The 20,256-nt window shown below is 39.8% G+C and overlaps 1 protein-coding gene across 1 annotated transcript in view; it reads left to right on the top strand.

Moving 5' to 3' along the window:
* Positions 1-10,598: 10,598 nt before the first annotated feature.
* Positions 10,599-20,256, top strand: part of vipr2 (vasoactive intestinal peptide receptor 2) — a 29,676-nt gene continuing 20,018 nt past the window's right edge. The window contains exons 1-2 of the mRNA XM_042068557.1: positions 10,599-10,900; positions 14,664-14,766. Of these exons, the coding sequence (XP_041924491.1) occupies positions 10,859-10,900; positions 14,664-14,766 (145 nt within the window). The 5' untranslated portion in view covers positions 10,599-10,858. The remainder of the gene's footprint in view (positions 10,901-14,663; positions 14,767-20,256) is intronic.

Genomic DNA, 20,256 nt, shown 5'->3' with positions numbered 1-20,256 from the left:
CGGCTGAAGTGCCCTTGAGCAAGGCACCTAACCCCTCACTGCTCCCTGAGCGCCGCTTTTGATGCAGGCAGCTCATTGCGCCAGGATTAGTGTGTGCTTCACTTCACTGTGTGTACACTGTGTGCTGTGTGTGTTTCACTAATTCACCGATTGGGATAAATGCAGAGACCAAATGTCCTCCTCCTCACGGGATCAAAAGAGTATATATACTTATAAGGGGCGGTGGTAGTGTAGTGGTGTAGTAGCCTGAAAGTTGTCGGTTCAATTCCCAGCTTCCACCGTTGTGCCCTTGAGCAAGGCACTTAACCCCAAGTTGCTCCGGGGACAATGTGATCCCTTGTAATATAGCTGACATATGTAAGTCACTTTGGTCAAGAAGTGTCTGCTAAATGTAATGTAATGTAATGTAATATAGCTACAGAATCCAACTATAGGTCAAGTGCACATGCTGTGGGTAGGCCATTGCTGGAGAGACCACAGAGTTGCCATACCAGTCTGTTCTCTGCAAACCCACTTCCATGCAGCCTCAACTATGTGCTACAGTATAAGCAAATCCTTTTTGAAATACTGGATAGGCTCCTCAAAATGGCAAATAATGCTGATATAGCTATCGAACGGTCAAGTACACAGATGAAAAAAGGAAACACAGGGGCTGATTCTAAAGTAATGTTATATTAAAGTATGTTGAAACCGTGTACAAGTCCTTAGATTAATTGAAACTGAGACACACACATTCACTGAAATGTACATTGGTTGCACATGAATGAAATGTCTAGAATTAGTCCAGCATTTCTATTTCGGTTTACAAAATTGATTTATGCTGTGATAACCCAATTTGATCAAGTAAATCCAACAAAACTGATTAGGCTTAGGCCTACATGAAATATTCATGTAATTTCAACATGATTGTGTTATACTTATACAGGTGGCATGTACTGAGAGTAGGCCTTCAGGTGTACTTAGTATTGCACCATCAGTGTTAAAGGAACATAGCTTTGTTATTTAAGCCTTCAAGATGAAGTTTTAAAATGAAACATGTTGAATATGTTGTGCCACAGTATTCAGAAGCATTCATTGAGGTTGGAAACATGTTAAAAATGTTAAAGCTGTACAAACATACATTACGTATAACCTCTGTTTGCTAAAGAACATGAGACGTTAACCAATGAAAAGTCCATCTTTGATGATGCTATCGATTTGAACCAATCTCCAATCACCCGTCTAGGGAAATATTTTTGCACTATAAGGCAGTGTCTGTGAAATATTCCTCCTCTTTCAACATTCTGAAGTGACCGGCTGGCCAGATTCAGTCAATGTGGCAGAAAGGGTTAATGTCTCATGTTCTCCTTCAGACCATACGTATACATAACCATACTTTCTCTTTCAGTCGAGTTCACTTGGCGCGCTACACATATACCACAGCCCTCGTTGTGACTGTGGCCACATAGTTCACCAAGAACCTTTAGCAAAGTGTATACACATTCGCCTCTAGAGTAAGTCAGCACAAGGCAATACACAAACAAACAGAACTGACAAGTGTGAAGTGACAGAGAGAATTATTAGCAGGTTGAGCCTGTAATATCCACATATTGTAATGAAGCAAATGGCAGGTTGTCATCCACTTAGGTAGTGAGTCAACAGTACAGCACGAGCAGAGTTTGGCGAGTCTGCAGAGATGTAGGAATATCATGGCAATAGAGCCAACAACATTGGTACAACATTGGCAAGTGTACGGTGACAAGAGGAGAGATCATCACTCAATGATACACAGGGACCAGTGATTTGCTACATGTCTGACAGTTGCACAAGCATACGGACAAGCACATTCAGGACTGCGGGTCAATGAACAGTGGTAGCTCGCTGGCACTGTGTTTTAAACGTATGTAGCCAACAATGTTGTGAATGCTATAGTAAAGCACACATCTGATTGTTATTGTAGTCCTCAGTGAACAGCAGCAGCTTGCTGGCGTGGGAGAGTTCTCACATGCGCAAGGCTGAAAGCACAGAGCAGGCTATGGACCAGCTGGTGATGTCCAGACTATAGGTCTGTCCATGTGGCCAAGGTAACATTTGCAAGAGACAGCCTTTGTCAAGAACAAAATTATCATTACATGAGGGGCTAATCTAAGGGCTAAATCTGCAATCAACAAATCAACTATGCTGACCTGCCTGTAACATCTTATAGCATACCTACAGTATCAAAGATGTACTCAAGAAGTCACAACTGAACTTGTCAAGTGATACAAACTAACCACCGAATCTACTGAGAGCCACAGAATGTGGGCTTAAAGCAACCCAATGCAGTTCTAGTAACAGCTTCAAACTCATGGTACACTGACAAATAATACTGAGAACGACATCTCTGACATCAATAAAGTCTCTGTCACTGCATGCCCAGAATGATATTGCACTGAGTAAAGCTGTTGATCCGTTAGGATCATGACCCTTTTAGCTGGTTTTTAACTAGCTGGGTACTGTGTATGCGCTAAATGGGGTTATATTGATGCCAATGGGCATATACAGTGCAACCAGAAAGTTGTCAGACCCTTTCAAGTTTTCCGCATTTTGTTTTGTCTCAGACTCAGTTTAAAATGGATTAAATTATTTTTTCCCTCATCAATCTACACATCCCCAACACTCCACAAAAAGCAGGTGCTTGGAGTGTTTGGTAAATTTATAAAAAATAAAAGACTGAAATATTTCATTTACATAAGTATTCAGACCCTTTGTTATGACACTTGCAATTGAACTTCTATCAATGGTCCTTGAGATGCTTGTACAGTAGTACAGAGTCCACCTCTGCCTAAATGAATTCATTTAACATTGTTTAATTAATTTCATTGAACACTGTTTAACACTCTGTAAAGTGCCATGAGACATGTGCAATGTTTTGGTGCTTTATAAGTGATATTACATTCAAAATTTAAATTGAAATATTAGGAGAGGCACACATCTCTTTATATCTCACAGTTGATGGTTTATGTCAGAGTGAAAACCAAGCCACGAGGTCGAGTGAGTTGTCCGTAGACCTGAGAGACAGGGTTGTGTGAAGACACAGATACGGAAGGATACAAGAAAATGTCTGCATCATTGAAAGTGCAAGAGCATGGTAGCCTCCATCATTCTCCAATGGAAAAGTTTGGAACAACCAACAGTCTTCCTAGATCTGGCCGCTCAGACAAACTAAGTAATCTGGGATGAAGGGCCTTGTCAGACAGGTAATCAAGGACCCAATGGTCACTATGAATGAGATCCAGAGTTCCTTTGAACTTTGAACTTTGAATTCATAGTGACCATTTTGTCCTTGGTTACACTTTTCCATTTGAGAATGATGGAGGCTACAGTGCTCTTGGGGACTTTCAATGCTCCAGGAGATACAATGCAAAATATAGGCTTAATTCAGTTATAGTGGAACATTTAATGGTGCCATGAACTGAATGCAAAAAAAAAAAAAATGTTGCAATTAGTTTTGGGTTGGGTGATTTTTTTTGCCTAGACTAGAATCTTTGTTAGTGAATAAGACATGTTGGCTAACCTAACACAAAATAATCCCCACTCTCAAGTATGGTATCATATACTGGAATCTGTTGCCATCACTATGTCATAACATTGAGGAGAGCATGGTCCCAGTCTGGAGATCCCATATTTTCACGAGAGTATAAATGAGTAAACACTGCCGACACACATATCCCATATAAGGCTGATAGTGGGGTTGCTCTGAGCTCAGCGGCCTTCTCTAAAAGCTCTGAAGCCATTATGGACTCTGGAAGCAGTCTGGCCTGGGCATGGTGATCATACAGTAGCTCAACAGATGCCACAATGAAAATGTCTTTGAACACAAAATGTAATGGACAATTGAAAGGTGGCATACAGTATAGGCTCATTAAGAAACGTTCTCAGACAAAGTTGCAGTTATTGTAAGGTTCTTAAAGTTGATATGAAGTCTATAAGCTAACACATGTTAACACATTTAATATTATTTAAATATTTCAATATGAACAATTTATCTTAATCAAGTAGTATTATTGACCCCTAATGCAAAATCTAGTCCATTTTGCCTCTCTTATAGCTCTCCAAAATGATATGAAAGAATATGGCATCTTTTGTCTCTTGTAAAACAACATCAACATGCTCATATTTGAATGTTAGATTAAAGTATTCACATTCAAAACAATTCCATACACTCATGCAAAACATGACACACTGTCAGAGCCATGCAATACCATGCTCCTGCAATAGCGAGAGCCACATTGTCACCAGTAGAGGTCAGTGTGATCCTGTAGAACCTTTGCTGTGGAACTGGGGGAACAGAGATTTGATGTCCAGATGAGTTCCTATTTAGGAATAAGGGCACATATTGCATGTTATTGAGGTGCACACCACGTTGGACTACCGTGGTGATCCTAGCTATAACTAATTTCAGATATTATTATCTCATACATAAGATTGCTCTGTGCCACCCACTTTTGCTTTAGAGAAAAACCTTTTAAAATATTGTTTAATGTCAGAAGTTTATTTTCTAATCATTTGTTATACACTTAATATCTCAGTCCTTTCCTTAGTTTGTTGCACAAAAGTGGCATCTATGCTATCATGCAGCTCTGATCACAGTGGTTTTCTTTTCACTGGTCACAGATATTATAATTTTCTTTTTAAACACAAACAATTTAGTCCTATGTAATTAAATTATGTGCAGTGAAATGACTTGCATTTGTGTATGAATATTTATGAGAAGACACACCCAATTATGCACTGACAACTAAATATTCATTAGATTAGAGTCTGTGACCATTTTTGTCTGTGATAATCTGTCCATCCAAGCACATAATTAAGGTTACTATTTGGATGGTAGATAAAAAAAAATCTCATAACATGAAATGTCTAGGGGAAAGCTGAAGTGACACATAAACTCAAGAGACAGCTGAAACACTTTCAGTGAGCCAGAACTATTATTGTCTTTTCTCTGTGCGGCATCTGGTTTGAGAGATAAGTGCTTACTCAGGCAAATCAAAACTGCTCTTATTCCTTCCAGGTCTGTGGTTTATTGATTGTCAATGCATCTGTGAGCACTGCCCTTTGAAGTTTGTCACTGAGGGCTTCAGACTGTCACCTTAGATGCTGTCAGGTGCATCACACCCTTCCTTCCAGGGGAAGTGAGGGGGTCAGGTGTCAGCCACCAGGTCTGGTTTTTGTTTCTGCTAAATGAGTTGCAATTAAAAAAACACATTTCTGAAATCATTTAATTTTGAGGAAGATGTAAAAGATACTGGATAAGAACAGCTTAAAATACCTTTAACGTTCACACTGACAGTGAAACTGTAGATGGTAATGTGGCACACCAGGCAAGTGGTGCTCATGTCACAGTGACAGATTATGTGTAATATTATGTGTTCAAGATGGCTTAGACCTGGGATTCACTCTAAGTACCATCACCCTGCACAGCTGTTTTTCAGTCTAATGGCGATATGCTGAGTCACATAGTATACCAACATGTCACCTGTCTGTCAGAAAAAAACAAACACTGAAGATGCTATTTCTCATCAAAATAACAGATTTTCTCCCAAGCTTACAACTTAGTGTCAGCAGCCGAGAGGATAAAGATTATGATAAGAGAAGTAAAAAAAGTTATGGAAGGACACTGAGGGGTTTTCTCTCCACCGCAAAATTGTCATCACTTTGAAAAAGAGGTGCTTTGAGTTCCGGAATCCACAGTTTAAACTCAAACATGCTCACATTCAGCCCTTTTTGAAGAAGCTGCAGGAATGTGAACTCCTAAGAAGGTAGGCCCTGAGATACTTTGCACCTCAGTCAGGAGTCAGGAAAGGCTGAGGAAGAAATTGGAATGAAAAACTTTGTGTTAGCACACCTCACCCTGTAGAGCTGTGCAAACAGTATGTTACAGTGTCATGCTTAGGTGTGGAAAACACCAATCCACCAACGAAACGGAAGGAGCTGCCTCTCCATCTGACACACAGCTCATATGCTACAGACAAAGCCTCTCCCAGATAAACACTGCGGCATCGGAGGCAGAGGAGCTAACGCTCCATGCATCAATAAGAGGGCTTACGCTTATCCACATGGTTGTGCCTCTCTCCGTGCAGCCCTGACTGAAGTAGACTGGAGCTGATTCTGACACCCCGAGTATAATTTTGCGCTCGGCAACAGCAGCAGAGGAAAGCGGATGAATGATTCTGAGGAGAGGGAAGAGAATGCTGTTTGCAAGCCAAAACAGGCAGCTGTGACAGACTCCTTCAAAAGCCTGCATGATTAAAGGGCCAGCTTCCAATCCTCTGTCTGTCTGATGTCTGCACTATACCATTGATATTTTATTGTGTTGCGCCATTGACCTGTAATGGACCTTGACTGCCACAGTGATGACTGGCAATGCAGCATCCTCGGGGAGGATAACATCCCCAAAACTCCTCTATGTAAAGATTAAAGGCACTGAAGACGTGTCACTGGTGACTGACCACAGAGCAATAAATATCTCTAGTCATGCAACAATGTATTTTGTTTGCTGCAAGACACTGATTAGAACACACTGTGCATGAGTCAGATGGATCCATATCATCCACCAGATGCCCAGTCACAGATATGTGGAGAGGGGCGAGGATTGTATAGACCCTTTCAACAATAAAAACAAAAACAATGCTTGAACGTTCTATTTTGTTTCCAATCTACTTCCTCTGCATTAAGATAACATATGGAATGTTAAAAAGGAAGTCTTGTGGGGCCAACTATGATGCTGATAATGGAACTCTCTTGAAAGGGTCTATACAAATCATGCTGTTGCAGAAAGTCATTGACACCAGAAGAGCAGGTCCCACCTGCCATGTGTTGTTCAGCTTACCTCATCATGAGACCAGCCAATGTTCGGGCATAACAAGGGACCCTGATGTAAAATGGTATTGACCAAAGCCCTGTCACAGGCTAGAGCTATATGATTTTCTGTACTTAGTATCCCAGTAAAGGAATTAGGGACTTTACCAGAACCACCACGTGTGGATTGACTAAAAGAGCATTGACTAAAAAGCGTCTTAAAAGCATCAGCATTTCAGGTAGTGTATGACCTTCACTTGCAGGTAGTCTATAGTCATCTGACAAACACTGCATGTTGCAAGCTGATGTCAGAAGGCACATGCCAACTGACTGACTGCCATGAACCAAGGCCATAATCATAATATACTTTGAGGGGGACATACCCCCCCCCCCCCCCCCCCCAATATTCAACTGTGCTCAGGGGGACATACCCCCCCCACCCATATAAAAACATAAATAATGTTATGTTTGTTATACTACAATAGCTTGTCACTCACAGCTGTCCAAAATAATCACTTACAGATGTAATCACAAACTATACTTTTGTTAACTAAAATAAATTCTACAGGCCTAAGTAAACAGTCAACATTTATATACAAGCTTGGAAAACCGGTATAACAGGGTTCATTGTTTCCAGACACTCTGTGGCTTGATTAGGTTGAAATTCTTTGTTATAACTAATCCACACACTTTGTCACACATTTACAGTGGGCTGTGGGTGTGGGGATTTCTGACAAGAACAAAACAAAATCCGATAATTAAACTTTTGTGCTCTGAATGCATTGTTTTTGTCTGTGAGGTTCACAGAGACACAAACTGTTCTATGAGTGCAGGGATATCAAGCATCACACATTGACCATGAGACACAGACAATCAACAGATCTCACTTAACCTCACGTAACACTCTAACTTCTTTGCTTCCTCCTAATGATATAATTTGATCATTAAATTTGATATTAAATTTAAAGTTCAACTAATAACGGAATCCGTTCATTTTGTAGTTTGCAGTTTACACCTGCACGTAACTTACAATATGCATATCTTTTCAAGATGCAACAGTGCTCACAAGTTCAAATTCAAACATGGCATGGAATGTTTTACTTGTCAAAGAATAATCGACTAAACTAATTTAAGCTATAACCTTGCTTTCTGCCTGATATATTGACACCTTAATTCACGTAGCCTGTACTGTATAAACCACAGCCTATCAGAGACTGACTGAAAAAAGTAACCTAAATAAAGATAGAACTGGGAAGAAGGGGATAATATGACTTCTTGATTTGAAATGAATACCATTCCGGCCACTATGCTATGCTTAGCTACAATAATGGATAGATTACCTTCTTCATGAACATGACCTAAAATAGCCATATTATCAAATAACACCATACTTATTTCAAAATCCAAGAAAAGAAGAGAGTTTGGGGTCTTCTCAAGTGAGAGACAGTGAAGTTGTGTGCCAGATAGTAGGTGTCATCATAAAGATGCCATTTAAAAACAGTGTGAAAGTAGCCTACTCTGTCAATTGGTAGTGCATCTGCTTGTAGTCTTCTTTGTTTTTGTGGTAGCCTCGTCATTTAGTGCATGCTCTATCATCAGCACAGACCTGTTGCTCATCAACCAATCACAGTGTTCACTGCAAGCAAGCTTGTGCATACGAATGGAATATCAACCATAGTAGAGCCTTTCTCTTATCTTATGCACATGTCATTGACATGTCATGCCATGCATTTTCATACTTAAATTGAGTTTTTAATAGCTTTTAAGAAAATGTAAGTGACTAGGAGGCCTAGGCCCATGGTTGTACATAACATATTTTGTTCTTTCCAGGACCTCTGAGGCTGACATTGTTTCTGTCATAACACACACACACACACACAGAGTGCGAATTACCCCACCATAATTGGGGGGTACTGCTCCTTCACTTCTTCTATGACCATCATGGTCCACTACCATATCAATCCCCACCGTGATCGGCAAGTGCAACATGTGTTGTGCAACACACATACAAGGTCTAAACATGCGACAAACTGATAATCAGTAGGCTACAGAATATCTCATTGTAATTATATATCCAAAAGAGAACTGTTTTGATCAACTCCCAAAAGTTAGAAGTTAAGTGCACTGAAATACCATTCTAATTACTATTAAAAGTAATACCTTTACAAAAAGCCTATTGCCTATTTCATGAAATATGTTCCATTATGTTCCATTATAGTCTATGGTAGTCAGTGTCAAATCAACACAATTACTTGGAGATATGTGAAACCTGAGCAATCTTTAATGTGATTTAGGAGCACACTATGAAAAACCATAGGCTACTACCACAGAAGAACTATAGAGCGATAACAGTCCAATAGAGTCCAATAACCTATGTCAGAACAAGCTGGTTATCATCAACACTACAGTATCCTACAAATGAGTCACATACACATGCACAAACACAGATAGGCCTACACTTCTTCCAGACATTGTATTTACGTTATTTAGCACTGTATTTCTAGACCTGTTCAAATCTGACATAGAATATGTTATGTAGGCCTATGTGTGTAAAAGGTGTAAATTGTATTGTAGGCCTATAAGTATTATGCTTGAAGTGCATTACTGAAAACTGGTAATTCAATGTATGAAGATGTGACATGAGCTATGAAAGAACAAAACACGTTAATAAATGAAGGTTGTAAAATAACACATTTTCAACAAGCAAGACATTTGCTAGCAACTTACATTTACCCATGCACGTCAGCAGCAAACCGAATTTAGCCTACTGGAGGAATTTACCTAGCGTTTTGTCATTCAACGTTGACACTTCGTTGAGAAGTTGAAGTTGTTCTCTATGTCCGTTGCTTCTAGCGCCACGGTGCTTAAAAATGTTCCTCCAGTGAAAATAGGAGTTAACTTGTATTGTAACTGTAATGATATTTTTTCACAATATCAGAAAAATGATCTGACCCCCCCAAAACTAATATTTCTGTCTCTTTGGGGGGTACTGGGTCTTCATTAGGGGGTATAGTACCCCCAGTACCCCCTGTAATTCGAACTATGCACACACACACACTTATTTTCTCATTTCTGAGAAAAACAACACAAAATCTGATCTATCTGACCTGGCATATTTAATCACAGATAACATGGTGATGTCCATCCCATGTCAGTAAACGTTTTCATGCTGGCAGTGTACTGAGCAGGTGGAGTAGGCTAAACTAGATTGCAGAATATCAGTCAGTATTGCTGAGGAGTGATTTGTAGTCAAACCTCGGGGCCACCATGATTGCACAATGCAGCATGTCAGTGTCAGCCAGTTTCAGAACAAAAGTTTCAGATCCCATAATTTCCCCTAGCAATAGTCTATCTGTTTCTCCACGGCTTTAGTAATTGGAAGGAATTTGAAGGAAATGAGCACTGATATCCCGCCTTCAGCGGCACTTACATTTTTAGCGAGGATTGAAAGGTCTCTGAAGTCATTTTCATGCCAGACGAATCGAGATTTCGAGACCCACGACACATTAGATTAGATTAGATTATTACATTAGATCATGATTATATGATTAAATGGACAATTAAGACACAAATTATAACAATTTGTAGGCTAATACATTGTGTTAAGGGCGTCAACAGCAAAACATCGCTTCCAGGGAGAAAGTATGAAAAGATAAGGCTAATATACAAATCAAATTAATGCGCATATAAAAGTGTCTATAAATTGTATCTGTCACGATTTAAATGTTAATAGTTAAAAAAAAAAAAAAGGGTGCCAAACTGACGTGCACAGCATAAGAGCGATTGACGATTGAGCGGGAGGAGATAAACCAGAGACTGCGCTGGGATTAGGCTACCTTCCATCTGAAAGACACTCGTTTCCTTGCGACGCACTTAGAAATCTTCCCCCTACAGTTTAATGTTCTGAATCGTTTTCCCCCCTCGTATACTCGGGAGTGATAGAGACCAACATGAAGTAGCCCCATAACTGGAAGTCGTTTTTTGTCTACTTGGATATCTATGACTTTTTGGAGGGCTCTGGGTTCGACGAAAGATAAAGATGCCTCTTTCGGTGTTGTTAACACTTTGGATGTTTTCCATGGTGAGTAAATACCTCAAATAACTCTGTGTGGACTTTCAGGACATCGTGATATTATTTAATTAGTTATCAACTGTGGCTACATGTGTTTGGATTATAGCCTAGTAGCACGTAGACAGTAGTGCATAAAGAACTGAAACTGAGCTTCAAACTGAATTGAATTTGGTCAGTTTATAGTAAAATATGATCAGAATTAGCTATGATTTTGTGCTGTTCAGAATGTTATGGTCGTTAAACTAAGGTTTGAGTTAACAATGTGATGTGTGTGGGTGTGCGTTTACGGGAGGCGCAAATGGACTTTCACAACTGAACGCGTTTTTAAAGTTCGGGTCAAGCAATACTACATACATCTATATTCAAAATAGAGTTGATCGAGTGTGGAAAGAGACTTCATAGAATGTATAAACGAGCAGTGTAGTTGAGTCCTGTAGCGCGATTGATCACGACTTGCATTCGTTTGTTTTTGGAGAACTGAGCATCTGGCGAGTGGGGTGCCCAGGTGTTCGGCCGGAGGGACGTCCCACCCGTCGGATACCATACTAGACCTTCTCAGGGCCAACGTGTTGTGACAGTCCAGTAAGACTTTAGACTTGTTCTGGAGAAAGTCAGGAAAGCATACGATTATTACAATCAGATTCATATCCCAAGAGTGTGGCTATTTGTAGTAACCTACTAGATGTTTTGTTTTGTTCATTTTCCGATCAGTTGACAAATGACTATGGAACATTTTCATTTTTGCATGTAGATGCAGGGTGGTTACACTGGGTTCCCAATATATTCTAACCCAAGTATGTGCAGCATACAAATTCTTGTCTGTGTGTAAAGACCCTAAACTGACTGGTCTCGAGTAGTCCCTTCTGGCCTGTATTGTTGAAAAACATAATCAGATAAAGTTCATCTTCAGGAATTATTTAATCTCGTAGTGGAACATACTGTAACCCTGTCTAAAGTTTTCTTTAAATGAGTATTCAATAACTTTTCATGCCTATAATAGAGTATTTTCTGAATGCAGTGGTTTATCAGTTGAGAGGTGTCTGGGGGTTAAATTATTCTTTCTCTGCCTCATTGTTCTGTTCCCAGTCGCACAGTAACTGCAACACCACACCACACATATTGCAGTGGAATCCCAGAGAGTAATCCACCATAAACAACTATGCATGATACAATCCCATCTGCATGTTGCCTGTTTTAACAGCAGACTCATAAATACCTTAAAATTGTGTTTTCTATCCCTGGATCAAAACCTCCCCTCTTACCCATAAGATGTGTTGTGATGGGATCCCCATCAAAAGCAACAAGAGTAACTACATCATGTCTGAGTAGCCGTCTGCCGTGCTTAATTATTTTTAAACGCACTACCAGTTTAAGAAAATAAAATGTAATACCCAGTCAATCTTTACAGAATCATCGCAAAATTACATGAGCTCTCTACTTCCATCCAATAAAATACCCATCTGCCATCAGCCGACCTTTATCGTCATCATACTTCATGATGCATACTGTAATGGTACGCACGTCTCATGGAGCTGTTTACAGTAGGGGTGGGAAGGGGATTCATTTTGAGCCTGCGTGGCTGTTTTGGTAATGAGAAATACCCAACCCACTTGTCCTACCTACTGTGCTTGGCAAGAGAATCCTCAGCAAATTCTCATCTGCAGCAACCTAACACAAACAAACCTCATCAAGGACTCCCCGGAGATCTCTTGCCTCAGAGTCTTACAACCCAATCTCTGATACCGCCATTTTAATAAGACTTTAGCAGTATCCTTGCCTCTTGAGGTGGAGCAGGATTCTGGAGGTCATGGACTGCTTAATTGGCACACACTGTTTGATGCAGTGCTAAAAAAAAAACCCCAAGAAATGAAACAAGTACCAGATGTCATGTGAATTAAATAGTGGTCAGAACTCCATCTAAGCCTATGTATTAACCTTCCTGTTTCATTTTGGTACTGTTTGACATGCTGTTAAGTAAGTAATGCAAAGGAGTTGGAAAGCTATCTTTAAAGGATCTCTTTTTGTGTTTGGTGCTTTTCATCTGGGCAGTTTGCTCTGGAATATAGTTTATCTGTTTCTCCATCTTTTTTCTCTCTTATTGGGTTATGGGCTTTTTGAAAATGTCTCTCAGGAACAGGTTAGTCTGTAGAAAGCAGATGGATTTTGTGGCTGCACTTTTTGTGTGGTTATGGGAAGATAGAGAGGACACATCACAGATGGACTTTTTTGTCTGGAGTTTTTGTAGCTTTTGTTCACAAGCCAGCAGAGTTTTGTGAAATACGATAATCAACAAAATATATGACTTTCACCATTGTCAGATGAGCTGTACAGCACAGCAGTTAATGGCTTCTATTTCAGCTAACCTGCAGCAACTGGGAAAGAGTATTTCAATCCTAGTCAAGCTCGCACTTCAGCGGATTCAGTCTGGAGAATTTTGGCAACTACTCCCTTTCTCATGTTTTCACTCTGGAAACACTAAGACATCTGAACTTCATCCCCACTCTCACACCATATCCAATTTTGAGCCTTTAAGAGCCACATTTAGAATGAAATAGGTAGATCCAGCACAACTTGAGGATGGATTGCCTCTTTCAGCTGACGTAGAGAAGCTCTCAAGAACCACTACTTCACTAGTTCAACTCGGCACCTACAGTAGAGGATCCAAAGGGTTCTGTTCTGTAAATGCAAGACTGTGAAGTCGTTTGTTAAGTTGACTGTGAAGTTTGTGTTTGAAACTGGATTTGGGGGTAAGCGGACACTCAGGATGTGTGTGTTAAGAGCTATGAGGGAGGACAGGCAGTGGATTAACCTTGAGACCGGTGTGAGGAGTTGAAGGTAATCTCCAAAGACATCTTAATTGAGAGCTCTCATTTAGGACATTTAGGGACAACATGTACACACAAATTAAAATGGACCTCTCATACTGTACACCATTACACACTTGATCAAATTGGAGAACATGACACTTACAAGAGGAGTTCTTTCAAAGATCATTGTCTAATCCTAATTAGGCCTAGATGAAAAAAAGATCAGTAATGAAGGGCTTCCTTTAATTGAGGAATAGCGAAAACTGCGAAAGTTATTATTATAATTTGCCGCGCAGCGCTGTGCATACCGTGTGATTCGAGCAGGGGCAGAGGAAATGGAAATTTGTGGAATAAATGCCAAGACGCAATCAAAACAAACGAGAGCTGGCAGAGGCTCCACTTCTTCTCACCCAAAGAGGCAAAGACAAAGTCACAGTGATTTCAAAAGTCAAAAGCTGACCTCAAACAAGAGAGGGCAGGACTGTGGCTGTTTGTCTTTATGTCAGTTGTTGTACATGTAATGGGCTGCCGCTGCTCATGTCTGGAGGGGGGGGGGGGGGTGGAGTAAGGGTGGACTGGAGGGGGGGCGGTGGGGGGGAGTAAGGGGGGACTGGAGGGGGGCGGGGTAGGCACTCTCATTCAAGCCGCTTTGCAATGTCCTTTTCCTTGCATGCCATGACATATAACATATCCCATAAAAGTCACAGAAACCTCTTCTGGGTCTTAGTCAGCCAGCATTGCTGCTTTGATCACTGCATATCTGCGGCAGACACTGTCACTCTCAATCCTTCGCATTGACTCTGAGTTCAGTTCTGCAACCAGACTGGCACCACATGTGGAGACCCCCCCCCCCCCCCCCCAGAGACCTGCGTCAAAAAGGGCAAAAGTCATAAACACTGTGAACACTGTGAGTAGAAATTCAGTGGGTAACATGTGACATTGACATTTGACCTTTTCTGTTGCAGGTGAATGGGAAGCATCCAATGTGTCACTTCATGTCTGAAATACAGAGAGCAGGGAAAGCATGCATTGGAAGACTGGGGGAGCAGCTACCTCTCAATTTCCAAGGTGAGCACCGACAAACATCAAAGCAACTTGCTAACAAACAGATATGCACTGACTTAATTATTTCATGTGTATGGTATATAGTTGGTACTAGTATATAGTATGGTATAAACTATTGACATTGTAATTTCAAAAGACACACATTGGACTCATTGTGTAGTTTGTCAACAGAAGTTTATGGAAAACAAGTAATGAGTATATTGCCATTCAGTTTGCATACCCCCTCACTCTGTTTTCTTTTTGTGTCTCATTCAGAAGATGCCTGTTTGTCATTGTATTACGATTTAGAGGACTATTTTCAAGAGATCAATTTGGGGAGGACAATTTGTCTTCATGACACCAATTTGTCTCTTCAAATTATGTTTCTTTTTTCTCACCCAGAATAAAATAGATTGCTATTCTGACTCAGAGATAATTGAAATGCACAGATTGTGTCCAAGAGGTTTTACTGCACCTTAAATTTGTCTTGACTTTCATTTTGGGTGATTGAAAATCAATAAAAACAATGAAATCTATGGCTTAGATTGTGAGAATGATGATTTGAATAATGATTAAAGGATATGAAATGTATTATTTGACAGCTCACAAACCTAAGCAAAGTTTTTACTTTGCACTCTTGTGCAGAGGCGGACAGAGTACACAGCTTCATTACTTAAGTAAAAGTACAGATACCCTTTGCTAAATTTTACTCAAGTACAAGTAAAAGTACAACAGTCAGATGTCTACTTAAGTAAAAGTACTGAAGTACTTGTTTTTAAAAGTACTTGAGTATCAAGAGTACAAGAGTAGCCTACATTTTCTAAATATTGCATTACTTCTGCCACAGTGCTTACATTTATGTACAGAAACGTCCTACATGGAGTTATGAAAAATGTTAATGGTAATACCTTGGAGAATGTAAAAGGAATTGAAAGTAAAATCAAGTCATTTTCATCTTTTTACCATGTTGCCAGGGATGGGCAGTATTTCTAATACATGTATTTAAAATATGTATATCAAATACAAAATACTATTTTTAATTGAAACACTTGAAGCGAAAACTACCATTAACTTCTGACCATTGAGTTGACTTTGGCGGAAAGCTGAAGGTGATTGCTGATAGGCTGTCCCAATCAATGGTGCCTGCACAATCCAATCATGTTTGAGAGGGAAACAACAAATTGAGGGTTTCTGAGATTTTTCTTTTTTCCTTTTTTTTAGAAGTAGTAATGGGTACTCACGGTTATGAATAGAAATGTAGTGGAGTAAAGAGTACAATATTTGCCTCTCAAATGTACTTGAGTAAAGTCATGAGTACTCCCCAAAAATGATACTCGAGTAAAGTACAGATCCCTCAAAATTGTACTTAAGTACTGTACTCAAGTAAATGTACTCTGTTACTGTCCGGCTCTGCTCTTGTGTATGTTAAGTTTTGGTATTTGGTATATCCTCAAATAAGTGAGTAATTATGTAGATATGTACCAGAGATATGAAATTCATCAAAGCTGGATTCTTGGGTGAAAGTGGTAGGCTCACAAATAACACATTCTGAATAAGTTGTGCCACAGTATACAGAAGCATTCATTGTAGGAATCAAGTGACATGGAACTTCTGATTCCACTGATATCTCAAAGGCCCAGTCGATTTCTTCAAAGTCAAAGACTAGCAGACTTTGATGCTCGTTCCCAGTAAATTCGTGAGGGCTTAAGGCTGTCCCACTGTAACATTGTGAAGTGCATGAGGGCTCGATCGCTGACTTTCTGAGCCCTTTCCTTAAAGTTGGCATTTATGCAGACTTTACCGAAGGGAATTACCAACAATTCATAACGTTATGACATAAAACACAGGGTAGTCAGTGAGGATAGGAGCAGGCTTCACTCAATTTGTCTATTTCTAAACTTTAAGAGTGCTGGCCTGGATAGTTATACATACAAGAAAAGTAGGAGAGAGGCCGCACTATGCATACATACTCTTTTATTTGCTTTATCATTTAAAGCAAATCATTTTGTGGACCCTTTGGCTATGGCTTACGGACCCCACTCTGAGAACCACTGGCCTAGGCCCTTCACTTACATGATTCTGTTGGATAAATTCATTCAAAATGTTAGTTCAACAGAACATTCAAGAGAAACATGATTATTTCACTACCATCCAGAGAATAACACATGGAGTGAAACCTTGAGAAATTGAACAAGTGAATGCTGAAAATATAATGTGAACATTAAAGGAAAATTTCGGTATTTAGCACTTTGAGTCAAATTTCTGGTATATTTTGGATGAACTAGAGTGGTGGACACCGACATTGTTTCACGATTCGTCCTGTCTCGACCTTTCTGACTCATTTTGAATCGCCTTTGACTGCTCAGGGTGGCTGCCAACAGGCATACTGTAGTAGGCTACTCAAACATGTCCTAAAACAACCCTTAACGTTCGTTTTCAAAACTGTGCAACTCACCGAGTTGTTAGTGGTGTTTGTGGATGTTCCAAAACAAGTAGCGTAGCGAAATACAGTTTCTGTCATGTTTTATTTGCCATTTTGTAAAATCCTATTGATTTCTGTTGGAAGACTTATTGCACGTTGATATTACTGCGCCACTGTCTATGCTTCAGGTTCAAATATTGAGCGGAAGTTTATACACGGTTGTGAGGTGTCTGAATAAATAGTTCCACAATAGGCCTAGCAAATAAGACGGCTGGAAATCATACATTGCGCCGATATATTTGCTTTTAATAGTCAACGAACCACTCGGTGAGTTGCACAGTTTTGAAAACGAATGTTAAGGGTTGTTTTAGGACATGTTTGAGTAGCCTACAGTATGCCTGTTGGCAGCCACCCTGAGCAGTCAAAGGCGATTCAAAACGAGTCAGAAAAGTCGAGACAGGACCAATCGTCAAAATTTCGGTGTCCACCACTCTAGTTCATCCAAAACAAACCAGAAAAGGGCCTTAAAGTGCTAAAAACCGGAATTTCCTTTTAAGAAGAGCAGCTCCACAAAGACTGATGTGGTCATCTGGACAGCAGAAACAAAGAGAATTTAAAAGCACAGCTGACAGTCTTTTCAAAGCCCAAAAGAAGAGTCCCATTTCATTTTGAGTCAAAGCTTATGTGTGTGTATTAATCAACAGTTTAACCCTCATGACCCGCCGGCGGGACGGTTACCCCCCTCCCCCACCTCCCCCCAACATTCTAAATCAATTGTATGCACCATATTGCTATGTAGCATAGTAATGTTATACACCATTTCAAAGCTTTGGCTCTTGGGAATCCAAAAATGACAACTTTTTTTTGTACTTTCTGTATAGTACAATCTATTACAAAAATACTATTTTTATGTACAATCTGTATAGTGCTTTACATTTTCAGATTCATTTGATTCTGTCTCAATTCAATTTGATCCAAAATGCCCCCCTCCCCCTCCTCCGCATTTGGTGCTACCCTGACTTCTGGCTGCAGTGTAGCTGCAGCACCATAAGTAGATGCAACAGATTGGGTACTGAAATATTCACAAGAATCCATAGAAATTGAATCTTCATGTTGTATTATCCAATATTAGTTGTACAGATGTATAGTTTATCTTATACACACTCATTGAACCAACAAATTAAATTCAATAATAGATACTTTTTTTGTAATTATTCCATATTTTGTGTAGCCAGTCTATATCAGAACACCTGACATACAATCTATAGTCCACAAGAAACCTCAAAGTGTTACCTTTCATTTGAGACCAGGATTATGCTTCTACACAAAGTGGTTCATGTGCAGTAAGCATTTGAGTGTCAGTATGCATTTTGGATAACAAAAAGTCCTATGGGGAGTTTCCATAGGCATTTTACAAAACGCATGAACATACCTTGGCAAATAATGGTCTAAAGCACTCATATTTTCATTCTATATTGATCTACTTTTGCACACAGCCTCACAAGACCTGGTGCTAGGGTTCAGTTGTGTTTCTAAGGGATATCAAGTGACCCAGAGGGCTGAAATGTGGTCAGTTCAGAGATGCTTGTAATCCGGCAGAAAGAAAAAACTATATTCTAGCCTCTGTAACTCTGTGTGAGTACATCACACAGTTATGTTGACTGTTTCCTACGAAAACTAGAGGTTCTCAGCTTTCTATAGAGGTCCAACATTTGATGGTAGGGTGGGAAGGTGGGAACCTTGAATTTCCCCTTGAGGATCAATAAAGTATCTATCTATCTATGTATCGAACCATGCCCTTGTAAATAGTCTGACAGTGACAGTGCAATTTCAGGCAAAAACTTGAAATTTGTATTGAGAGCTATGTGGTTAATCATTAAACTCTGAGCCAATATGCTGGAAAATAACTCACACAGACAGTGGACTGTTGCACATACTCCACAGCTTTGTCATGTCTTAATTTACTAAAATAATGTTAGACAATAGCTTGTACAATTGTCAACTCCAGGACTGTTATATATTTCGATTGGCCTTGCTTTTTCTCAATGACTGTGCTCTCATTGATTCAAAACAAGTGATGTGTGCTCTTTGAGGATCAAGATAAAAGTGGGTGTTCACAATAAAGCGACGGCTTCTGTACTGAACTAAGGTCAAGACTCCTCTCTCGAGTGCAGTCCCTTGAGTGTCCTTGTGATGCAAAATGCAACACACAAAAGCTGTGCAGCTCCAGTACAAAGAATGTCACTGCATTGGATGTCTGTGTGGCCCATGGCTGATTGACATGTAAATCCTTATTTGGTTTGAAAATAGAGAAACAACCAAATATTTTGTAGACCACTAAAGTCTCGAGTAGGCAATGACTCATTGTGAGTGTGTGTGTGTGTGTGTTTGTTGCATCCCCTTGGGAGAATGTTGTAAACCTAGGACTAGTCTCTGATAAGTAATTTGTTTATCCCATCTAAAGAAGTGTTTGTCCTAAGCTTGTAACAATGAAGAGAATGGCTGGCATGCGTGGGTTAGTTTCTGTGCCATCTTCAGTCTAAGAGGAGTGCTCAAGAGAAGACTTACAGCTGTTGTGTCTCATACAACTGAAAAGAAAAGCGCTAAAACATGTGTGTTTGCCACAGAACATCTACCCTGGAGTGGATCACGTGTGTTTAAATCGGATAGACTCCCAGGAGATTCTGGTTTTGTACGTCAACATTTCGGCTGCTTGATGATAAGGTTGTCAAACAGTCTTAGATTAGGCTTTAAACACTGCCCAATGCTGTGCATGTATATTTATCTATTCAGGATTATTTTGAATTCATCTAGACACACAGGATATTCAGGATTCATCTAGACACACAAGTGTGTCCAAGTGTGCGATAGATTTATCTTTATGTTGTATTGTGTGTACGTCCCATGACAGTGTGTGACATTACTGCAAGGCAGCTGTTTTGTGTCTATGCCCTTTATGAGTGCTCAGACCCCAGTGTACATTTAGATGAGATATAACAGATGTATTCTTAATATACACAGAAAAAATAGGCTACCTAAAAGAAAAATGGTCACCTTTAACAGATTTCTTTAGAAGTAGGAGAGATTGTTGT

This window comes from Alosa sapidissima, chromosome 17 (genome assembly GCF_018492685.1).
Source record: "Alosa sapidissima isolate fAloSap1 chromosome 17, fAloSap1.pri, whole genome shotgun sequence".
Classification (NCBI taxonomy): domain Eukaryota; kingdom Metazoa; phylum Chordata; class Actinopteri; order Clupeiformes; family Clupeidae; genus Alosa; species Alosa sapidissima.
The sequence above is the reverse complement of the archived record's forward strand: the minus strand, read 5'-3'. Positions and strand labels throughout refer to the sequence as shown.